The 24,129-nt window shown below is 35.6% G+C and overlaps 1 protein-coding gene across 1 annotated transcript in view; it reads right to left on the bottom strand.

The window, feature by feature from the left end:
- The window catches only part of TNPO3 (transportin 3), a 78,885-nt gene that overhangs the window by 15,148 nt on the left and 39,608 nt on the right, over positions 1–24,129 (bottom strand). The window contains exons 6-18 of the mRNA XM_079149820.1: positions 22,869–23,044; positions 22,136–22,274; positions 20,059–20,205; positions 17,732–17,839; positions 15,690–15,781; positions 13,671–13,810; positions 12,278–12,469; positions 9,272–9,363; positions 7,171–7,247; positions 4,978–5,038; positions 3,243–3,383; positions 1,400–1,516; positions 141–235 (exon numbers count right to left, since the gene is read on the bottom strand). Of these exons, the coding sequence (XP_079005946.1) occupies positions 141–235; positions 1,400–1,516; positions 3,243–3,383; positions 4,978–5,038; positions 7,171–7,247; positions 9,272–9,363; positions 12,278–12,469; positions 13,671–13,810; positions 15,690–15,781; positions 17,732–17,839; positions 20,059–20,205; positions 22,136–22,274; positions 22,869–23,044 (1,577 nt within the window). The remainder of the gene's footprint in view (positions 1–140; positions 236–1,399; positions 1,517–3,242; positions 3,384–4,977; positions 5,039–7,170; positions 7,248–9,271; positions 9,364–12,277; positions 12,470–13,670; positions 13,811–15,689; positions 15,782–17,731; positions 17,840–20,058; positions 20,206–22,135; positions 22,275–22,868; positions 23,045–24,129) is intronic.

Below are 24,129 nucleotides of genomic sequence, written 5' to 3'. Positions count from 1 at the left end.
AATCTCTGTTCTCCATTGATCTCATTTTATAGAGAAGGAAATAACCAAGTGTCAGATGGCAAGATTAAGCAGTGATGGAGATGAGCAATGAAAAAAAAAAAAAAAGATTTTTTTTTGGTTTGTTTTTCAGAAGGACTTGCCTGGTAGCTAGCCTGAACAGGTCATCTACAGTGTCAGGGTGGTTCTGGAGACCATTCTGCTGTTCCAGGAGTTGAAAGGTGGGTATGCACAGTGCCTAGAGCAGAACAGTGATTTTAAAAGAAATGCTTATACTTAAAAGCTACAGCATTCAGACTTACCAAATGCACAACAAATACAAAGGGAACAAAGAAGGGAAGCACAAGGGAGAAAAGAAAAGACTGTCATGAGAATCAGATCCGGGAGCCAGGTGCTGTGAAGCATGCCTCTAATCCCAGTGACTTAGGAGACTGAGGCAGGAGGATTCTAAGTTTGAGGCCAGCCTCAGCATTTAGCAAGACTCCATGGGCATGTAGTTTAGTGGTAAAGCCCTGGATGGGTTCAATCCCCAGTACTGGGATGAGAGGGGGTGGGGGGGAGAGGAGAGAGAGGAGAGAGAGAGAGAGACAGAGAGCACAAGAAAGCAAGCACGTGCGCTCACTTGGAAGGAGGAAGAGGGAAGGAGAGAGAGAGAGGTATGTGGATGGAATATGAGTCAATAAAAGCAAGAGAAATTTTTTTTTTTTCTGGTTGAAACAGTTTTCACATGTGAAATCTACATTTCGGAAGAGATTAAAGGTGTAGATTTCAGTTGATGAAACCAGAAAAATGTCATCTCAAAGTTTTAGAAATTTCTGAAAGCAAAGACACTACTTATAGATGTGGTCCAGTCCACTAAGGGAGTAGATGAAGTTTTCATAGTAACACTGAAATGTCAATTTTACATGAAATACTATCTTGGGAAAAGGAGCAGCACATTTTAATTCCCTTATCTATTGCCCCCAGGGTGACTAGAAAGGAGGAAAAAGTAGTATATTAGGAGCCTTTTTGAACACCTGCTATGAACTCTAAAACTCTGTTGCTAAACTAGTTCATTGGCTATTCCAGATAAGAAATTAAACATGCAATTATATTTGAGTTTGGAGAGCCTATGCTCTCCATACTCCCCTGAAAATAACTCCATTCTATCACATGAGAACATAAATCAGGCAGTAATATTTATAATGATTCCTATACTCATGTAGCCAAATGCTCTCCCCACACCTGCAGCAAGACTGTACAGAAAACAAATAGCAAATGTCTACATTCCTGTTATCAGGAAATCAACATGCATAGAGGGGAAAACATAGAGCAACAGAAATAAAGACATGTAAAGAATACAATGCTAGGCCTTTAGGTCCTTTAGACCTGATGCCATCTATTGTCCCAAGGAAACACATACCTGGAGCATGTCTAGAAGTCCCTGCCGACAGCCTTCTTCCATACCATACTCATCCACAAGGATACTGCCAAGGTACAGGAAACAGGAATGCTGATGTACATGGTATACATTCACCATCTGTGAAGGGAGAAAAGTCAGTTTTGCAGAGGGTGGTGGCACACACCTGTAATCTCCGTGATTCAAGAGACTGAGGCAGGAAGATATCAAGTTTGAGGCTATCCTCTGCAACTTAAGAAGACCTTGTCTCAAAATAAAAATTCAAAAGGGCTGAGGGGGACTGGAATATAATTCAGTTGGTAGAGTGCTTGCCTCACATGCACAAGACCCTGGGTTCAATCCCCAGCACCGCCCCCCCCCCCCCCAAAAAAAAAAAAAAAAAAAAAAGGCTAAGGATTGTAACTCAGTAGCACAGAGTACTATATAACCCCCAGAATTGCTAAAACAAAACCATTGATTAAAATTTTTACCCTTCAAAAAGCACCAACGTAGGTAGCTATTTTCCAGGAAGAAATTCAGAGGTAGATTGGTCTCTTTAAGACAATACAGTAAACACAGGGCTCAATTTCTCCATAATTTTCAAGTTCATTTTTAAGTTCTCTATTTAGAGTTCTTTCTAGTCTCTGACCTTTTATTTTGTTAAAATGTTATAAGAGAACTGGAAGCTATGAGGGCACTCATGTAATATTTGTAAAACTATAGCACAGTGTGCTCAAATTTTATTTGTAATATCAACAAGTCTTATTTTTTTAAGACCATAAATAGCCACAGTAGTAACAAAGATATCAAATGCCCTCATGTTGGAGAAGACAGTAAAAGAACTCTTTAAATTTATTTATTTTTTGTACTGGAGATTGAATCCAGGGGTGTTTTACCACTGAGCTACATCCATAAGAAGCAAGAACTGTTTGAAATTTTGAGTGATCTGAAACTCATCTATTTTAACCTTTAAGTAAAAACTATTTCCAATAAAGATATCTTGATCTCAACAAAATAAAATCTTAATAAATATGTACATTTAAAATATTTGTTTAGGATTTTTTTACTCCACTATCCTCCAAAAATTAAGAGGCAACAGCACATTCAATCATTTAAAATGCCATTTGATCTTAGTACATAAATTCAACTATGAGTTTGGTGGGGGCTGAAGGATTGAGTGAGCAGCTCTTCAATCAGCATATGCCATGGAATGAGCAAGCATAAGATAAGAGCTATGAATTTATTCAGTGTTATAAACTCAAAACTACATGCACTACTAATGAATGACTGAAATCAGGGTTGCCCAACTTTTATTTTAAAGGGCCACATAGTAAAAAGTGTACGCCTTAACAGGCTATCCCATCTTCTAACAACTTTGCCAGTGTAGCACACACAAAAAAAGTCAATAGATAATACTTAAAATGTGATACACTGGCAAAGTTTATGGCCCTGCTTTGAGATTAACATCAACCCAAATTACTGAGTGATCTAAGCTCAGGTATCTCATGTAGAATAGCTCTAGATGTGAGTACTTCATACTGAAAGTCATGACATCATATTGATTTTAAGGTTAAAAAAGTAAAATCCATATCTAAAAGTGCTTAGCTTTGGCATATAAGGGCTGAGCATGAGTCATTCTCTTCACATAATTTCACACTGGAATGTAGTCAGACTACAATTACACAGAAGAGATTACAAGTTGTTTTTGTTATAGCCAACATATGTACCATAGGCACTTATTTCTTTCAAACATTTTTTCAGTTTGCATTTAATAAATCAAAAGCATTTTGGCAGCAAAAGTTTGTGATCTAAAGGCTCCTATTTCGAATTTTGTGCACTTAACATTCTGCTCTTGTGGAAAACTTACCTGTGTGACTAGTGGCTGTAGCAGGGCTGCAGATCCTTTGCCCACACAGCGAACAGCAAAGCGCAGGCACCTGCAACAACGCTCTACAATCCGATTATCAGCCCGGTGTTTGTTTAGAGTCTCGGATAAAACTGGCCATATCTGAATCAAAAGAATACAGGAAAGAAAATAATCAACATCTAAGAGTTCAAAAGTGCTCCTAAGATGGTAACATCTGATTTTGTTTTTAAATAATTTGGATAAAACTTCGTTTATAGGAATATTCATGGCCTGATTTTAGCCAGAGTGTGCACATATGCACAGGTTCAACACAATACCCATCACTAAAACTCAGTCTTTTCTATTTCTTTTTTTCCTGGTACTGGGAATTGAAATCAGGATCTACCACATGCTAGGTAAGCCCTCTACCACTAAACTACATCCCTAGCTCTTTTCATATTTTAAGATGCAGTCTCACTAAGTTGCCCAGGATGGCCTCAAATTTATAACCCACCTAAGTGAGCCTCCCAAGTCTCTGGGATTTCAAGGTGTACGCCATTGCACCCAGCTAAATTTTGTTTGTTTTTTAACAGTATTAAGGACTGAACCTAGTACGTCATGTATGTTAGTCAAGTGTTCTACCACTAAGTCACATTTCATTTTCTTGATTGCTTTTTTCTAAAAATATTTTTAGTTGTCAATGGACCTTTATTTATACATTAATTAATTAATTTATTTATATGCGGGGCTGAGAACTGAACACAGTGCCTCACAAATGCTATGAGAGCTCTGCCACTGAGCCACAACCCCAGCCCCCTTGATGCTTCTTAGGAGAAACACAGTGATTCTGGATTTTTTTTGGAACTAGGAATTGAACTCAGGGGTGCTTAACCAGTGAGCCACGTCCCCAGCCCTTTTAAATATTTTATTTAGAGACAGGGTCTCACTGAGTTGCTGAGGTTGGCCTTGAACTTGCAGACCTTTTTTTTCTTTTTGCCTCAGCCTCCCCACTCATTAGGATTATAGATGTACGCTACTATAGCTTACAGTGATTCTTTAGGAAGAATATGTCTTTTTTTTCCCTTTGGTATGTGTGTAGTGCTAGGGATTGAACAGAGGCCCTTGTACATGCTAGGCAAATGCTCTTAGACTGAGCTACAGCCCCAGCCCAAAAATATGTCTAACTTCACTAAAATGCAGTCACAATTTCCTAAATTACAACCTTCTTGAATGAGAATGAAAAGAATGCATTACAGAGGAAGAGATGCTTAAGTAGTTTCAGGAAGGCAAAGACCCTGAACAAAAGAGTAGGGTTAAAGAAATGACATCATTTGATAGAATAAACAATTAAGGATATTTAAGATTTATACAATTTCCCCAAGTCTAAAAAGCATTCCTTACAACTATGACTCGTGATTTTCACATTTTCCTCAGTGAACAAAAGTATAAGGGAAACTAAAACCTCTAGCTTTGTCAAAAATATTGTGCTAAGATGTGACTGTAGGAGTCACACAGTTAATCTCTTTCTACTTCTTCTCTGGCCTTTCAGTGTATTTCTCCACAGCTGGTTTTGTTATCAAATCTAAAATTTAAAGTATTTGGATGGCCCTGTCCCTCATTTCACTGAAATCGGAACCATATACACAAATTTAACCTCCTTATGAATCTAGATGATAGCACCTTCTGAACCCAGTTACCCAAAGCCTTGAAAGAACAGAAGAAAGTCTTGATTCTATAGGCATCCATTAACACTTACTTCCTGTATGACTTTTTGGCATGGATGAGTCTGTCCATTTTCCACAATGGGATTGGTATGTCTGAGAAAAGAAAAGGGCCCAAAATAGTTAAAGAAGAGCAATTTCACTGAGGACCCAAAGTCTTGATTCCTGTTTGCTTACTTAGGATTCTTCCACAATACCTCTTCCTCCTATTCCATTCAAACCAAAAAAGCATATACTTTAAACCATCCTATCATTTTTTGGCACCACTAAGTCACTTCTACTGCAAATTCTATTCAACTCTGATCACTAGGGCTATGGGGCACTACTTTTACCTTTCCCATATTCCATCCCTTTTGTAAACATTACTATGTAGTTTCTTCCAAATTAATAAAAAATATACACAAGCTGTTTGAATCTATCATGAAAAACTGGGTGCTGCTAGCATTAAAAGACAAAAAGCTTTAGTCCTTCTGATCATCTGCCAGAGATGTTTCTTATAGTTCTGTTTTTTTTTTTTTTTTTTTTTTGATTCATCGTACACAAATGGGGTACAACTTTTGTTTCTCTGGTTGTACATGAAGTAGAGTCACACCATTTGTGTAATCACACATGTACGTATGGTAATGATGTTTGTCTCATTCTATTATATTTCTTTCCCCACCCCTCACTTTCCTCTATATAATCCATCCTTCCTCCATTCTTGTTTCCCCATCCTTGTAGTTCTATTCTGAAACCAGTGATACACATTATAGATCCACCCATAATAAGTCAAATCTAACTCCTCTATTTCTTATTTTAGAGTCCACTAATTTCAAGAAAAGTAAGATAGAAAAGTGGTATGATTACTAACTCTACACTACTCTTTAATTTTAAATACTTTTCTTTTTGCAGTAGTGGGGTGATTGAACCCAGGGCCTTGTATCTGTACATCTTCGGCCCTACTCTTCATTTTAAAAAGCTCAACCATGACTTGGTAAAAATCTGATTTTCTTTAACTCAAGTATTTATATCACAAATTTTCTTTCATTTAATGTAAAATAATGGTTATTATCAATAGGTTCTCAAGAATGGCATGCAATAGGGCTTTCCTAATTACACAAGGAGAGCACTGTACCAACCCAGAGAAAGATATTCATTAACAATAGCTAATAAGCAAAAACAATGTCTTTATTTTAACTTATCCTACATAGGTTTTTCTAAGCAACTACTACTCTGACATTACATTTACATCTATGGGGTCTGTGAATTTATAAACTGTGTAATTTAGTCAAGATCACACTTTGAATGTTATTCAAATGCCTTTTTAATCACTGGGCTCCTCTTCAAAGAAGGATTAATTTCATCTGACTACTGAAGACAATTTTATTTATTGATTTATTTTGTACCCATATACTATACAGCAATGGTTCTGAAAGTGTGGGCTCTGGAATAGCAAGCAGCATCACTAGGAACTTACCAGAAATACAAATTTTGGAGTACTACCCAAGAACCAATAAATCAAAGACACTATGGGGATGGGATCTAACATTTGTTTGTTTTGATAAACCTTTTAAGTTGATTCTGATACATGCCAAAATTTAAGAATCACTGAAAATGTATTCTTTCACTAAAAGAATCATATTTATATACAATTATACATACAAATTATTATATATTTGCATAATCATATATACAAATTATTGTAATTATACACACAAACTATTATTGTACACTATACATATTATCACATAATAATTATATATTATTTATATTATGATTATTACATTTTATATATGTAAAATATGATAAAATAATTTGTGTGTGTATATGTGTGTGTGGGGTGTTTTCCTCCCCAACACCCCAGACCCCTAATATTGGGGACTGAACCCAGGGGCACTTAACCACTGAATTTCATATCCAGCCCTTTTTATTTTTTGATACATAGTCTCGCTAAGTTGCTGAGGTTACAACCCTCCTGTCTCCACCTCCTAATAAGTTGGAATTACAGGTGTGTACCACCATAACTAGTTCAATTATATTTTTAAAGGGTCTTTTGACAGAGTTAAACCAAGAATGAATTCTTAGAATTTGACTTTGTACTAAAACTTAAGTAACAGGCTTAGTCTCCTGCCAGAGGGCATCATAGAAGTACTTCAAAGTATAAGAAAAAAATGTTTGCTTACTTCATCTTATATAATGGTTTCATCTGGAATTTTAACCCAAGTGAGAAATTCAGTCTCCCTTCTTACCTAAATATCACTGCCAGGCGATCTAAGAACACAGTGGGATCTGAGGATATGCCATTGCTGGGCTCCTGAGACAACAGCTGAAGAGACAGAGAGACATTATCCAGTGGTCAAAAGTACAAACCTATAGCAAACACCATGAACCCTTAAACATCAACTTCTGTCTCAATTTCTGCTTATCTCCTTATAACAGGGTCTTAAAAATTACTCAAATACTGCCAACTTAATTTATGTTGTCAAATATTTTTATTCATCATCCTGTATCCTAAGACTGCATATTACATTTTACTCTCAGATAACAGGGAGCAGAAAACAGTATCATGTGATTTCCCTTCCCATATATGGTTAAGATATTATCCATATTATATGTTATAATGTAGACTGTTATGATTAAATATATGTAAGATAATATATTTATATTTTGTTTTGAGTTTTTAAATTATTATAGTTTTATAACAAACTTCAAAGCAAGTTGCCTCTTATTCTTCTTTCCTAAAATTATTATTATTTTTCTTTTTTCAGCACTAGGGATCAAACCCAGGACCTCACACTTGATGGGCCATACTCTGACAACAAGCAACATTCCCAGTCCTCTTAAAATTTCTTACATACTTCTACCAGTATATCATTAGAGATGAATTCTAGGATCATTACATCAAGTTATAAAAACTCCACTGTACGTCTACAGTTACTGTGCTAAAAATGTAATTAAGAGTAGATATCTTTAAAATATTCTTCAAGGGCACTAGGAACGTAGCCTGGAGGTAGAATATTTGCATAGCATGTGCAAGGCTCTGAGTTCAATGCCCAGTACTTACTAAATAAATACCTAATACTAGCTTTAAAAGAACATTCTTCAAGAAATTTTGGTAGATTATGGCTTTCACTGCTAACTTGAATGGTTACCCACTGATCTTCCAACTGGTTAATACTGATACAGTAAGAATCTATTTGATTCTGAAAAACAGTCAGTTCTATATAACCAGTGTGTTGGCTAACGAGGGACTACATATATGATGGTGATACTGTAAGATTGTAATAGGGTTGAAACATATCTTTTGTCTAGTGACTTCATTAGCTGTCCTAACACCAGAGTGCAAGACATTACTAATGTGGTTTTGTGGTGATACTCGTATAAACAAACCTATTGTACTACTAACTGTATAAAAGCATAACAGTTGGGCTTGGAGGCACATGCCTGTAATCCCAGCTACTCAGGAAGCTGAGGCAGGAGGAGCACAAGTTCAAGGCCAGCCTAGGTAACTTGGTAACTAGGTAATTTATTGAGACCCTATCTCAATAAATAAAAAGGGCTATGATGTAAGCTCAGAAGTACAATGTCCCTGGGTTCAATCACCAATACTACTCCTTCTCCCTCAAAAAGTATAGCACATACAATTATGCATAATGCATAAAACTTGATAACAATGACCAATGCTGGTTTATGTATTTGCTATAATACACTTTTTATCATTATTTTAAAGTATACTACTCCTGGATGGGCACTGTTGCACATGCCTATAACCCCAGTGACTTAGGACGCTGAGCCAGAAGTGTCTCAAGTTCAAGGACAGCCTTGACAATTTAGCAAGACTCTGTCTGAAAATAAAAAGGGATGGGGATATAGCTCAGTGGTAGAATGCCCCTGGGTTCACTCTCCAGTATAACAAACAAACAAAAAAAAACCCCCAAAACAACAGCTAAAAAAGAGAGAGAGAGAGAAAGGGGTACTCTTACTTATTTTTAAAAAATTACTTAAAATAGCATGCCATGGATATACCATCAACAGCCTCCATCTCTTGATTGTATCAAGAGGCCACATGAGTGATTGACCTAAACCATCTAGGTCTATATTAAGTACACTCATTAGTACATACAAATACAGGACACTTCTCAGAACATATCCATGTTGTAAAGGAATGCACTATGGTACTTTTTTGCTATATGCAGTTACTTTGATACATACTAATTTTAATAAATTTTCAGTTTATCCTCTTGGTGTTTCTAGGTAGATGAAAGACAATCTGTAAGTAGGTGATTTTGTCTTATTTTCTAACATATTAAAATCTTATATTTGTTTCTTCCCTTGCTTAATTGGACTCACCTTCTTCAATGCCATAACCTGAACAGAACACAGCTCACTAAGACATTCAGTAATCTTATCCAACGGTAATCTGGCAAGGACAAGTGCTGTCCCTGAAAAACAAAGGAAGATGCAAATGAAAACAATTGAAGTAATTCAATCAATCAGTCTACATCAGATAGGCTAACAGAAAAAAAGGACTGGTTTCATTCTTTTAAAAATATCAGCACTGTTTTTTAAGATGCAACATTTTGCTATTTATGATTGGTTTTTCTTTGTTTGGCTTAGAAGACCACAAGCCAACTTTCACATTGAGTTTTATAACCAAAGTTGTTAATGTTCTCTTTAGCAGTGTATTGGTTTAAAGAAGGTGTAAATATGCCTTCTCGTTCAATTATTCAAAGACTTTAAAAAGCCAATGACAAAGCTATTTTTATACACTATAATGTAATGTTTCTCATCCTTCACAGAGATTTTGATTTATTGGGCTAAGCGGAGACTTTATTTTTTCCTAAGTACCTCAGGCAAAACCTATCACAGAAGTTTGAGAAATACTGACATAATGCTTTTAGGAAGGATGGGCTGAAGTCAAAGATTTCATTTGCATTTCACCATAATATATTCTGTGAGCTTTGTGAAACATTATCTCTAAGTCTTGTTTCTTTTATGTGTGAAATAAGTGATTTGAACAGAAAATTAATAATCAAGTTACCTTTATTTTAAGAAAATAGTTACAAAAGCCTCCCTCTCACATTTTCTCCCCAAATAAAATCATACCTTTGAATGTACAAAACAAAACAAAACAACAACAAAAAAAACCTTACAAACCCACAAGAAACCATGTTTAAATTCAGTAGGGCTGGAAGGAAGACTGGTCCCTTCCCAGTCAGCCTCCCTCTGATTCAAACACCTCTTTAACCCCATGAACCACTGAAATATTCTCCCCAGATCCCAAGAACTACATATCAGCCAGTCCCTGTTAAGTCAAAAACCCTTTGGTATTTTTTTCATTTAAGTTTCATTCAATATAACAATAACCCCTAAATCCTCAAGTCTGAATTTAAAAACTGAGTGATTGTTCCTAGCAGTCTATGAGCCATGGATGGGTTAGACATTTCTTTAAAATTGAGGAGGTATTGGGGAAGGTGTAACTTGAATATGTTTTACCACTGAGCCTTTTTAATTTTTTGAGACAGAGTCTAACTAAATTGCTGAGGCTGGCCTCAAACTTGAGATCCTCCTGCCTCAGTCTCCTGAGCTGCTTGGATAATAGGTGCATATCACCATGCCTGCTTCTTCCTTTTAAATTCATTTTTATAGAAAAGAATGTAAATAAAAATTCCTCTACATCTAGAAGATATTGCAACTAGAGGCCATATCTACTATAGGTTAGACATCTCTTCAGTATCATAAATTTCACTAGAAAACAAGAAGAAAGAATCGCTGACTGATTTAATCAATTCCTTATTATCTATGCCCATGAAGGCAAAACCCACAGTATGAAAATAAAATCTGTGGGAAATGTGTAGTCATACTAGTTGGTAAGGAACGTGGTCACAGAAATAATAGAACAGAATTAGTTCATGCATAAGGTCTTCTACAGCCCTGCAAAGGCTGTTTGACACCCACAGAAACTCAGAAGACACTGTATAGGTGTATTATCCAATTCTTTATTTAATATACTCCAACCCTCTCTAATTTACCAATTATAATGATTTTACTACCCCACAGGGTACCTGATCTATCTTCAGAAAGAATGGCTAGAAACTATTTTCTTTCTAGGAGCCAGTATGTATTGGCTGATACAGAAGTAGTTGATAATTCCTCAAAATAAACATGATCCATTTTTTATAAAGTAATCTTGCAAATGTTTATAAATAACCATCCTGTTAAAAATCTATTCTAAATATTTTTCCCCTAATGTTTTCTTTTCTTTTTTCTTTTTTTAATTGGGTATTGAATTCAGGGCACTTTACATGCCCAACCCTTTTTATTATTTTAAATATTTATTTTAGTTGTAGATGGACATAATACCTTTATTTTATTTATTTATTTTTATGTGGTGCTGAGGATGGTCCCCAGTACCTCACCCATGCTAGGCGAGCACTCTACCACTGAGTCACAACTCCAGTCCCTTTTTATATTTTGAGTTAGGGTCTCACTAAGTTGTTCATGCTGGCCTCAAATTTGCAATTCTCCTGTCTCAGCCTCCTGAGTTATGCTATATTTTTCCCTAATCTTTTTTTTTTTTTTTTTGGTACTAGTGATTGAACCCAGTGATGCTTGACCACTGAGTCACATCTCCAGTCAATTTTACTTTGAGACAGGGTCTTGCTAAGTTCCTGAGGATGGTTTTGAACTCAAGATCCTTCTGCCTCAGTCTCCCAAGCCTCTGGGATTACAGGCATGTACCACCACGCCCAACTATCTCCAATTCTTTTTATATTGAGGCAGAGTATTGCTAAGTGGTTGAGGGTCTCTCTAAATTGCTGAGGTTGGCCTTGAATTTGCAATCCTCCTGCTTCAGCCTCCCAAGCCTCTGGAATTACAAGTATGAGCCACTGTTCCCTGTTTTCCCTAATCTTAATAACTCTAACTCTATTAGCCTAACCTCCTAACCACTCTGGATAGGCAGACATTCAGTGTAAGTTGATCAGTAATGATAGGGACTAATAAGAGACCAGAACCCTTGGCTTCAACTTATGGCACTCATCCATGAACACTAACTTTCAATATCTGTTTAACTCTTTTTAATAGCACTGTGTCTTTATTTAGTCTCTCCAATTTAAAAAGTAACTGTGTTAGTTCAAATATGCTGTCTCCACCCAAAATCTTAGTATGATTTAATTATATGGTCTTAAACTATCTTAAGAAAACAATGCATGTACACTCTTCTCCTGAATGGAAAAGTTACCTTCACCATCACAGTTTATTACAACTGAGAAACAATTTTAATGTGGATGTAAAATAACCCCAAATAGAGGCTTACAGGAGATGGTTTACTGGTTAGCCTTATTAAATAAATACCTTTTAGCAAGCCCACAGCAGCTTCCGGAGAAAACATGAAGGAGTCAAGAGAACGAGCAATCTCTAGGAGTCCATTAAAGTGCTGAGCCATGTGATCTCGGCAGACAGAGCAAATGTTATGAATGGCTTTGGCTGCAGCAGAAGCCAGAGGCTTTTCACACAGGCCTTTCATCAAATAGCCCAACACAGGGTCTGGAAAGTAAAGCCAAGCAGAGATTACAAATCTGAAACTCAAGGAAAATTTCTAGATAGAGCATAGGTTTACAATTTTTTAAGTAAAAGAATACTTTTTAAACAACTGAGTATGTACAGAATCCCCAATATAAAAAGCATGAAGTTGGGCATAGTGGTGCATGCCTGTAATCCCAGAGACTTGGGATGCTGAAACAGAAGAATTACAAGTCCAAGAGCAGACTCAGCAACACAGCGAGGCCTTAAGCAATTTAGTGAGACCCTGTCTCAAAATAAAAATTAAGAAGGGTTGGGGATGTGGCTCAGTGGTTAAGTGTCCCTGGGTTTAGTCCTCAGCATCAAATAACCAATCAATCAATCAAAAGAAAATTAATTAAAAAGCATAAAAATAGAGCTGTGATATGACACAGTGTCAGGAAGCCCTGAGTCCTATCTATTTTCTTCCATTTCTTCCCTTATGTTAGTTGAATGTTCCTTCTAACCCTCTGGATTCGTGAAGAACAGTTTGAAAACCACTGATTTCAGAGCATGTATGGCCATTTAATTATTAAAATATGTTAATGTATGAAAGAATGCAAAGCTCAGAGAATTACCATTATACCAAAAGACGAAACACATAGTAAAACAGCCTATACTAATCAGGACAATGATAGTTGTCTAAAGCTGACACTTTTATATTTGCTTATTTCTAGTTATAAAAAGTCTTAAATTTATGCAAATGAAACTTTTGCACTTCTAGATAAATTCATTTAAACCACTAATCTCCAGAATTTATAAAGAACTCAACACCCAAAGTACAAATAATCCAATCAATAAATGTTCTTCATTTTTACTTGTATTTATTTTGTTTTGAATAATTCTTAAGTTTTAAATGGAGCATGTATTTAACACAGAAAATCCCTTTCTTTTAGTCTATTAGTAGGTTAGTACTACAGACAGATTAGCTCATACATTTTGCCAAAGACTAGCAAAAACAGAAATGTTTATGCTTAAGCAGAGTACCAGACCTTTTCCCTGTCTAGAGATCTAATTTCTCAAAGGTCCTTTGCCCAGATCAAATTACAAACATTGTGTCAACTACACAACTTATATTTATTCTGTCTACATTCTATTTATCAATAAAAAAGAAAGCAAGAAAAGAATAAAGTAAGTGAGGAAAAGAAAATCAGAAGCAGCAGCACATGGGAGAGTTCATACATACCAAGGAACTGAGGATTTCGATCAACCACTTCGCTCATTTCGCCAACCAATTCAATGCTAGTGTATCGCACAGCTGTATGGACAGTCTCTGGGAGACGGACGACTCCTTCTAAGACCTCCACCAGTGTTGGATTATTCTCCCTGAATACAGAAAACAAACACTCAGTTACTGACTATAGGTTATGTTCTGGCCAAATAATAGGCTGCAGTGAAACATATTGCTAAAGAGCTTCTTTCTAAATAAATAACCATTCAAATAAAGGTGTTTTAACACTGGGTATGCATGTTTCTCAAATCCTCACAAAAGAAATAAAATGAAATTTCAGAAATAAAAAGATAACTGTTTCAGGAAAAGCATACTGCTCCTTCATCTTCTCAATGTTAGGAAAGTGTTTAAGGCCTCATCATGCTATGAAAGAGAGGCTGTCTTCCAGGGGGAGAGGCAGACCTTCATTGGGGATGAATGTCTTAAAGAATCTATTTCATTTATTTCTATATTTGCAGCACCTAGAACAGTGCCTGGCACATAGTAGGCACACAATAAATACTGCTGAATAGCTAAATAAATAACTCTCATAGACTACTTTCTATTACTTGCTATTCTTCAAAATACTGGAAACTTTATGAACAGGAGAGTATGGGTAGACCAGGTCACTAATTGAAAGAACATGAAAACAAGACACAGCAATAGGTTAAGGTGCTCCAATATGGAACACATGGGAAAATGAAAGTCAGGCACTTTCTACAGTTACATGAATTTATCCTCACCCCCTGTCCAATTTTACTGACTAAAGTTCTTTTAAACAAAGTGGAAGATGACCCAATGTGGCAGAACTTAATCGAGAAATGAAGATGTTTAAAATGTAAATAATATTCTGGATTAGACCAAGAGCACCCCCTACTGACAATTTGGTCTATTAGGTCCTTTAAATGGACTAAAAAATTATAATTATGCAGTTGGCTTGACAAGCAGGTAAACAAATAGAAAAATCTCTTATTTACATATTATTTTTCCCAGGGACACTAAGCCAATTATTGATGATTACCTATCTATCGTTTTCAAACAAACATCTATCAGTTAGAATTGATGACTTTAAAACCTTCAGATTATCACAGAACGTACCAAAAGACAACAAAACAGATTTCTAAGAGCAAACAGTATAATACATAATTATGGACTAGAACTTCTTAATATGGAAAAATAAACCTATTTGATGTCTCTGAATATTTATGGTACAGAAACAATGTAAGATATCATTGACTAGGTCCTGAAAGGCAACTAAGAAAGAAGCACTGGGCTTTTAATAAATATCTGCCTTAACCATCTTTCTAATCAAGGCCCTGAATAAAGAGCTTGAGTGCAGTTCTCTGATCAAAAGACAAGGTAACTTGAAAGATACTAACATCAATGTGTAAATTTATGGCACTAAGTAAACTGTCTTTACAAATTTATATCATAAGTAGATTTTCTATACTAAGAAATTTGAAATCAAATTTAAATAATTTAAGTTTTCAATGGCAATAATAAAAATAACAACAGCTGTTCTTTTAGATGAAATGGTACCCAGTGCCTTGTCTCTCTGAAACTCACATATGATTCTCTAAGACAAAAAAGGAATACAATGTAATTAAATATTTGTAAGGATAATTTACTCAAGATCACAAAAGCAGGAGATCCAAATTAACACCTATTCAATTGCTTTAGGCAAATACCAACAACTTAACAGTCTAACGAATTCTAGATCTACACAAGAAGGGAGCCTTGGTTGGAAAAATAAATTGGCATTCTATTCTTAGCATCAAGAGTAAAATAACTTCACCTCTAGGAAATGTGGTTAAAACACGGCAGCAGCAATGCAGGCCATTTTGGACTAGCTCTACAAGTCAGAACACTAGACAACACTATAGAAGTAAGAAGTTCTAAGAGTTTCCAAACATATACCAAATAAAAGAGAAATGGTGTAATTTTCCTTCCTCTTGATATTTAGAATTCCCAGCAAAAGACTTATTAGACACTCACGGATCAACACTCTTTGCTATAGCAGCCATGATAAAGAGAACCGCTTCTGTCACCTCCCAGGGTGGGTTGCCTTCTTTCAGAGTAGAATACAACTAGAGAAGAAGAGGTGGATTATGGATCCATTAAAAGGAAAACAGAATACCAAAGCAAATAAAACAAAAAACACTATTAGTTAAAAGAAATCCAGCTCCTTGTTTCTAAATCTAGTTATTTCTCATAGCCAGGCAAGAATATTTTCATTTTCTACATCCTCACCATTAGAACTATTATTTTAATATTTGAAATGTACTCGTTTAGACCCCCCACAAGAATCTATCAAGATTATCATCTGGGGCTGGGGATATAGCTTAGTTGTTAGGGTGCTTGCCTTGCAAGCACAAGGCCCTAGGTTCAATTCCCAGCACTGCAAAAAAAAAAAAAAAAAAAAATCATCTGACTCCAGAGAATGAGTATAATGGGAAAAACAAAACATAATATGTTAGCATCTATTTTTTGCTCTTGATAATTGATACATACATAAGCAAACTCAAGACGGAGATACAATATAAATCTTCTGCACATATATTGGCTTTACCTTTCTACTGTTTTAACTACTGGCATCAACACTGATAATAGAGGCTAAATTCCTGTGAAAGCATTTATTTAGAAGGACCTATTGCAATACCATATCCAAGAAGAATTTTTTTTTTTTTTTTAAAAGGAATCAGAGATGTTCTTCTGGTCCAGAATTTTCCAGGTAATATGCACCTGTGAAATGTGACTAGATATTAGCCTAAGTAAGATTTCTGTGGTCAAATAACAGATACTATTAGGAAAGACAAAATTAAACAATTCTCTTGTCTGACCTTAGAAACCCTTTAATATATTATATTAGCCAGGTATAGTGGTGCACACCTATAATCCCAGGCTGAGGCAGAGATTCAAAGCCAGTCTCAGCAATTTAGCAAGGGCTTGTCTCAAAAAATACAGAGGGTTAGGCATATGGCTCAGTGGTACAGCCCCCCTGGGTTCAATCCTCAATATTCCCCTCCCCAAGAATATATGGGAATATATACTATATTAAATCAATTCCCAATTTTACTTGATAATTTAACTCCCTCCCTCCCCCACCAAACACACACACAACATCTCATAGGGCTGGTATTCCACAGAGCACATCCTGGCAACATTGATAATTTATATAAATTTGAAAACTTAAGTCCGGAGACAATCAAGGGAACTGATTACAGCCACACAGCCAGTGAGGAAAGAGCCAAAATCTGTACACAGGTCATCTGCTTACAGTCTAGGGATCTCACTAAATCTCCTTTCTAAGCATCTCCAACCCTTCATAGTTGAATCAAAAACTATGCTTTGTAATGAGAATAGTTATACGTTTATTAACACTTCCTAGATTAGATTATGGTCAAATATACACAAAATGACTGAGACACCTTTCCTGTAAAATTTCTTTAGGTTAGTTTGATACTGCTGTGGCCAAACATCCAAACTAGTACTTCAAAGTTCATTAGAGTATGATCCAGCCATAAGGGAACCAGCTGAAATTATGCTAATGGTAAGTGATGTGGAATGATGATGATTTCAACCTTATGAGATAAAATGTTACTCACTATCAGGAAAACCACAGAATCTTCTACTCTACAAGTCATCCTCTGGGATGAAACTGCACAGGAAATCTAACCTTAAGTGTGGACAAAGGAAACGCCAAATAACTAAAAGAGTTGCCAGGAGTTGGTCCATAGTCCAAATTCTGTATACATATCCTAGAGGCTTTAATGCTTATCTGTGATCTTCCATGTTAGCTGCACAAGTGGAATAGCTCTTATTAGCCAAAGTAATAGAATAATCCATAACTGAATTATCCACAGACTGCAGCTGGCTTGTTAGACACTAAATAAACATAGCTACTATATGCCAGGCAATGTGCTAGGCACCTGTATAACTATTATCTCGTTTAGCCATTAAGCTTGAAGAAATAAGATAAAGTGAAAACAACTAAGGAGATCAGTAAAACTGGCTCAACAATCTCCAAATGGGCTTACCTGAGCAAAACACTCCATAGACCCAATCAAGAAAATCAAATCCTTCACCAGGTCTGATACCCGCATCCGAAACTCGCCAAAGTCATCAGTTTCTTCAGGAACCCCCTCCTGAAATTTCAAATCAGGCAGCATTATTTTAAACTCACTGAGGCTTTCAATGATGTCTATAAAATCAATAGAGAAGAAAAAGTAATTAGGTAGTCAAGTGCCAACGAACCAAAGTTGCCTAAATCACAAGGGTATTTTACTAATAGTTTCCCAAATTGTTAAGAATGGTAAGACAACATAACTTATCCTCTACCCTTACTACAAGAAGAAATTCTTCCATTTATGTATGTGTGCGCGTATGTGTACTCCTAAGACACACTTTGTTTTGCATGTGGGAGGGGTTGGGGGTAGGGATAATCAGAAGTGACCTGGAAGAAGTGGTAAATTTAGAGTTATAAGCCTCAGGGAATGTCAGCTCTCAAGCACTGAACTACTGTCTGCAGCTTTATTGTTCAAGATCTTCCAAAATCAACCATTATCATAATAGCTTCCCAAAGAAAACAGAATTTTAGACTTTAAATTCTTCCTATCCCAACACACTTCTATAAGTAAATAAAGGGTTACCAATTAATTTTGAGATGGTTAAGGGCATGGTATAAGACTCTTGGGTCATGAATACCTGGAAAAATTCCTTGGTTCTATTAAGAATTGTTGATCTTGTTCAACCTTCTTGCATTCATGTAAAAAAATTAAGGTTGGGAATGATGAAGAAATGATGACTGTCTCAGATGAAATACTGGATAACATTATAAGGCACTACATAGTAACAACTAGGAGAAAATATTTGCAAGGGAATTGGTGCCACTGAACTAGCAAAGGGAAGAGGATCAAGTAAGGAGACCATTCAAACCAGAGCAGCCCTGCTTTTTATTTACATGTCAGTCTTCCAAGTAAGATGTAAAGATAAGATTCCTTGGTTTAAAAAAAAAAAAAACAATCTGAAAACCAAAAAGGTCATCAGTAAAGTTCTATGTAGATACAAAATACCACAATTCAGGCTGGGGATGCAGGTCAGTGACAGAAAATTTGCCTAGCACGGGCAAGGCTCTGGGTTCAATCCCTAGCATGTACACACATGCGCGCGCGCGCGCGCGCACACACACACACACACACACAAACAAACACACAAAACCAGAAAAGAAAAGAAAAAAAAAAGGCATGTCTGATTTAATGATAATCAATTACACTTGCTCCAGGTCCTAGATTAAAATAATCAACAACCAAACAAACAAATGAAATAAATAAGGCAAAATTTAGGAGAGACTAAGAATAAAGGTTCAAGAGTTTTCCAATGTACTACCTGGTAATATTTCTAGTATGTTTTCTTATAAGCTATTATTTCTATATTTTCTCTTACATTATAAGTCAGTATAAATAATATAAATAAAAATATGTATGTGGGGAGAAGTCATGAAATTTCTAATACCTTCACAAATATTTCCCTTTTGTGTTACTCTAAGCATACAGTTTACACAATTAAAAACAGTATAAAGTCTGTTTCACTCTACTATCTTTCCTACTGCCATGGTTCCTTCCCCCACTTCACTCCCCTCTACCTAAAGTAACTCTATTCTTCCCTAGCACAGCCTGCCCCTATTGTGAATTAGCATCTGCTTATCAGAGAAAACATTTGGCCTTTGGTTTTTTAGGTTTGGTTTATTTTGCTTAGCATGATATTCTCCAACTCCATCCATTTACCAGCAAATGCCATAATTTCATTCTTTTTTAAAGCTGAGAAATTATACTCCATTTATGTATGATTTATCAAAATGCATAAATGCATTCTACTATCATGTGACTAATTAGAACAAATTAAAAAATAAAGAGATGGAGGAAAAAAGCAAAAAAAAAAAGTATAAAGTTCTACATTCTGATTTTTTGTAACTTAGCATACCATATTTGTTATTTCAGTTGTCATTATTTTATAACGTTCCATTAAGTTGCTATAATTTATATCACTCTTCTTATACTGTTATTCATGATTTATCATTTTCTACTTTTACAGATAATGCTTTGTACATCAAATAGCTATTTTTTTCTTCTTTTTTTAAAGATAAAGTCCTTGGAAAAGAATTACTGGCTCAGCAAGAGCAACATTTTTGAACATCAGCCTAATTTGTCTTTATTAATACTGCCATTGACTTTGTCACTATAACCTAAAGTGACAAAAATCAGAAGATTTCATCAGCTCTGTTCTCTTATCTTTTCAGTTCCTTTTCAAATTAGCACTGAAAAGAGAAGAAAATTAAGATATAAAGAAGTAGAGAAGGAAAGCTTACATGGTCTGGTTCCAGCTGGCAGTGTCGAGCCAAGGCATGAAGCAGCCTCTGAATGTAAGCTTTGAAGATGCCATGAATAACTTCATCATTAGTTTTGTACAAATGCTCCCCTAGTCGGTACCAAAAGTTAAAGGAAATTTCTACTACCTGTCAGATTAAAAGAGAGAAGATTATTTGAATGGGAAAGAAATGAATTAAGACTATTTTATTATTTCCAAGGCCATTACATGGCCTTCCTTCTTGTAGAAGGAAAATTTACCTAATATGAGAACCAGTCAATAAGTCCCCTTTTCTCTAGACTATTATCCCCTCAAATACCTCCCCCTAGGACCAAAACTCCATTTAGGCTGACTGGCTTTATATTTTCCTATTTACTCCTGGAAAAACTGCTTTTAAAGTTAAACTGAATTCTGAATTTAGAGAAAGAGATATAGAAATAGAAATGAAGTCCTTTTAAAAGTATTTTTCCCAAACTATAAAATTACTTCATTATATTTTTGAGATTAGAGCAATTCTTACCAGTCAAACCATGTAATTCTCTGAACATAACTGAGTTGTCTAATGTCATTATATGTGTAGTGCTACATTGCTCTCCAAAATGATCTGGGTTTCATTTAAATCTAGATATCCTCATGCAATTATATTAAACAAATAAACATTATCTCTTATGTGATGAAAGAAAAAGGGTGGAGATTCGCAGAACTACTATGCCTAAGAGTAATCATAGTTAAGAGGCAGACCTACAGTTCCTTTCTCATCAAGAATCCAAGATAATGGTGGCATGAGACAGACATAATTACCCTATGTACATGTATGATTACACAAATGGTATGAATCTAAATTGTGTACAACCACAGAAACAAAATGATGTACAATGAATCCCATTTGTGTACAATGAATCAAAATGCAGTCTGTAAAAATAAATAAATAGATAAAAAGAATTCAAGATAGAAATACTCAAAACAATAAACAACTTGGAAGCACTTCTTTCCCATTTCTTATACTATAAAGAGGAGGTAAAACCTCTCAAATAAATGGATGAAAACATTTTTAAACTCCAAACTTAGAAGAGCAGGGTTTTGCCAGGTGCAGCAGCTATAATTCCAGTCGCTCAAGAGACTAGGGCAGGAGGGTCACAAGTTCAAGGCTACCCTGGACAACTTGGAAAGACCCTGTTTCAAAATAAAATAAAAAGGGTTGGGGATATAGCTCAGGGGCATTGTGTTCCTGGGTTCAATTCTAGTATCACCCCATTCCCACCAAAAGGCAAGGCAGATGTCTTAAAGATTTTTAAATGAAGGAAACTCTTTAATCTTTTCAATCCCTTTTCTCATTCACATCCCTCATGTGCAGAAAAATTTGAAGTGCAAAGATATGTAGAGATACAGTTAAGATTCAGTGTATGTTATAGTATGGATCTCGAATGTCCCCCAAAGATTTAGAGACGAAGGCTTGTTCTCCATTCATTCCATGACACTACTGGGAGGTGGTGGAACCTTTAGGAGGAAGGGTCCAATGAAAGAAAGCTGGGTAACTGAGGGCATGCCCCTAGAAGTAGAGACCCCCAGCCCTCCTCCCTCTTTTGCACATACTCATACTACCAGTCATAATTTACAGGCCCCCAAAGCAATAGGGCCAACAAAACATGGACTAAAACATCCAAAACTGAGCTAAAGTAAACTTTTTCTTTTTGTAAAAGTTGATTATCTCAGGTATTTTGTTACAGGAATGGAAAGTTGATGAACAATGTAGTTTTAAACTGTAAAGCTTTAGAGAATAAACACAGCTGAAAAGGAATCTCAGTGGAAAGGCAATAAGCTTTCTTTCTAATAGGTTTCTTGAGGGGCCTGCAATAGACAACACAGCTAACCAGGTAAGAAAATAGAAAAGGATATAAAGTAGAAATCCAAATCCAAATCCAAATGAAAAATTTCAATAGAGGAAACTCCCATATCACATAAATTAAAAATAAAAATATATTTTCTCAAAATATAAGGTGGGGGTGAGGCCATGGAATATAAACAATAAGCAATACACAACTTGAAGAATGATTGTCTTAGCACATTATAGACATTACCTCATATTGAGGATGCCCTGCACATATAAGAAGCAGTTCCAAAGTTCGTAGGTCTCCAAGACCTTGGCCTGGAGTACAAACAATTTTTTCAAGAAAAGTTTCACATAGTTCAGTGAAAATACGGCAGTAATTCAGAACTCTGTAGAAAAAAGAAGAATGAGAGTAGCAAGTCAGAAATCTGGTTATTGGTTTATATACACACACACTCACTCCTCGGCTTAAGACACATGTAGTGATTCTTTGCTATGCTGTATTACAATCTCTATTGTAGCTACCTTTACTTAGGTTTTCTACTTCTCCACAGATATGCAAGGAACTCATAAGTCAGTTCAAATTCTCAATTACTAAAACATTTTTTTAAAAAAATCATCAAATTACACTTGATATTTTAAAGTTTTTCCCTAATTCTTACAGGCTTACCTTTGTGCAAAAAAAATGAGTACTTTCCATACCTAATAATTCTACAACCTCTTCTGCATCCAACTTGCCACTCTAAGTTTGTATGAGAATCAAAGTATCTTTAGGATACTCTGCTTTTACACAGAACCACTAAGAATCACAAATGATAGATGAATAATGAAAAGTGACTCAGTGGTGCTAGGGATGAAGTTTAATCATACAGTACTTCCTCTCCTAATGTGTGAGGCTCCAGGTTCAATCCTTAGCACCACAAAAGTAAAAAATAAAAGAACATCCAACTTTAGGCAAATCCAGGGCTCCAATAATTACTCACTTGTCTAAATCTTCACGTGCCACAGCCATATGATAGGCAGTCTCCAATGTCAAGACTCCCTGAAAAAGCTGCATGGCTAATGGCAAGTTAGTTTCCACGTTCTCAATGGCATAAAGAGCTGAGCACACACAGTCTGAAGCAGCTTCGTGTAGGTTGGATGAGGTCTTATCCTGTTGCTAGAAGGTAGCAGGAACAGCAAAGTAAGAAGTATGATTGTTTTAATACAAGGAACAGGAGAACAATTATAGCTTCCTTCTAAAGATGTAATGTACTTTAAATATCTAATAGCCTAGTAGTCGTTGCCTTGTATAAAACAACATCAACCACTCTTCTCAATGCTTCTATTTCCTTATATGTCAAGCAAATCAGCCATTTTGTACCTCAGTCACAGTCACATAATTTCTAGTCTCCATGTGTCTCCAGTTCCTCCAAACAGAATGTCATGTGTTCTGCCCTATTATCATCTCTGGAAATCTTTTCCATATTCTTTCTGATATTCAAGTACTACAAAAAGTGAAAGGGCTCAACAACTTCCAAACATATCACTATGAAATCAGAATATCAAAATGAAACACCAGTTCTTCAAACTTACTGGGAGGAAAGGAGGAGGTAACTTATGAGCAAAAATCAAAAGAGTCCTCCAACAATTTTTTTTTTAACTATTTATTTATTTATTTATTTTACAGACTGCATTTTGATTCATTGTACAATGATGCATGCTAGAAAACGAGAGCAAGGTTGCTGAAATTCTGAAGGAAAATAATACTGAATCTAGAATTCTATACCTAGCCAAAACATACAATCAAGTATGAAAACAAAACAAAAATATTTCTTGGGCATGCAAAAACTCTGATTTTACTTTCTTTCTGTGCATCTTTTCTGAGGAAGTTATTTGAGGAGTTAAAAAATTATTTAATCCAACCTAGAAAGTACAGTAAAGGGAACTCCAAAGGTGACCATTGGGAAGCTGATCTAAAGAACAATTGATACAAATTATAACAGTTCAGAAGGTTCAAGAAGGGAAGCTGCAGGGTTCCTATTTAAGACAGTACAGATGAGAGGCTGGATAAATTTAGTGAAGGTATATTAGTTTTTCTTTAATAACAAAAACCCAGGACATTTAGAATCACCAAGAGGGAAAAAGCTAAATAAGCAGTGTTAGGAGAGCACTAAGATGTAAACTATTCATTAGTTTATTCTTAAGATTGAATGATGGTTCAAAGATATTCATTATATAACCATGCATTAAAAGTTAGGTAAA

The sequence above is a fragment of the Sciurus vulgaris genome (assembly GCF_902686455.1).
Source record: "Sciurus vulgaris genome assembly, chromosome: 8".
Classification (NCBI taxonomy): Eukaryota; Metazoa; Chordata; class Mammalia; order Rodentia; family Sciuridae; genus Sciurus; species Sciurus vulgaris.
This window is presented reverse-complemented; position numbering and strand designations above follow the sequence as displayed.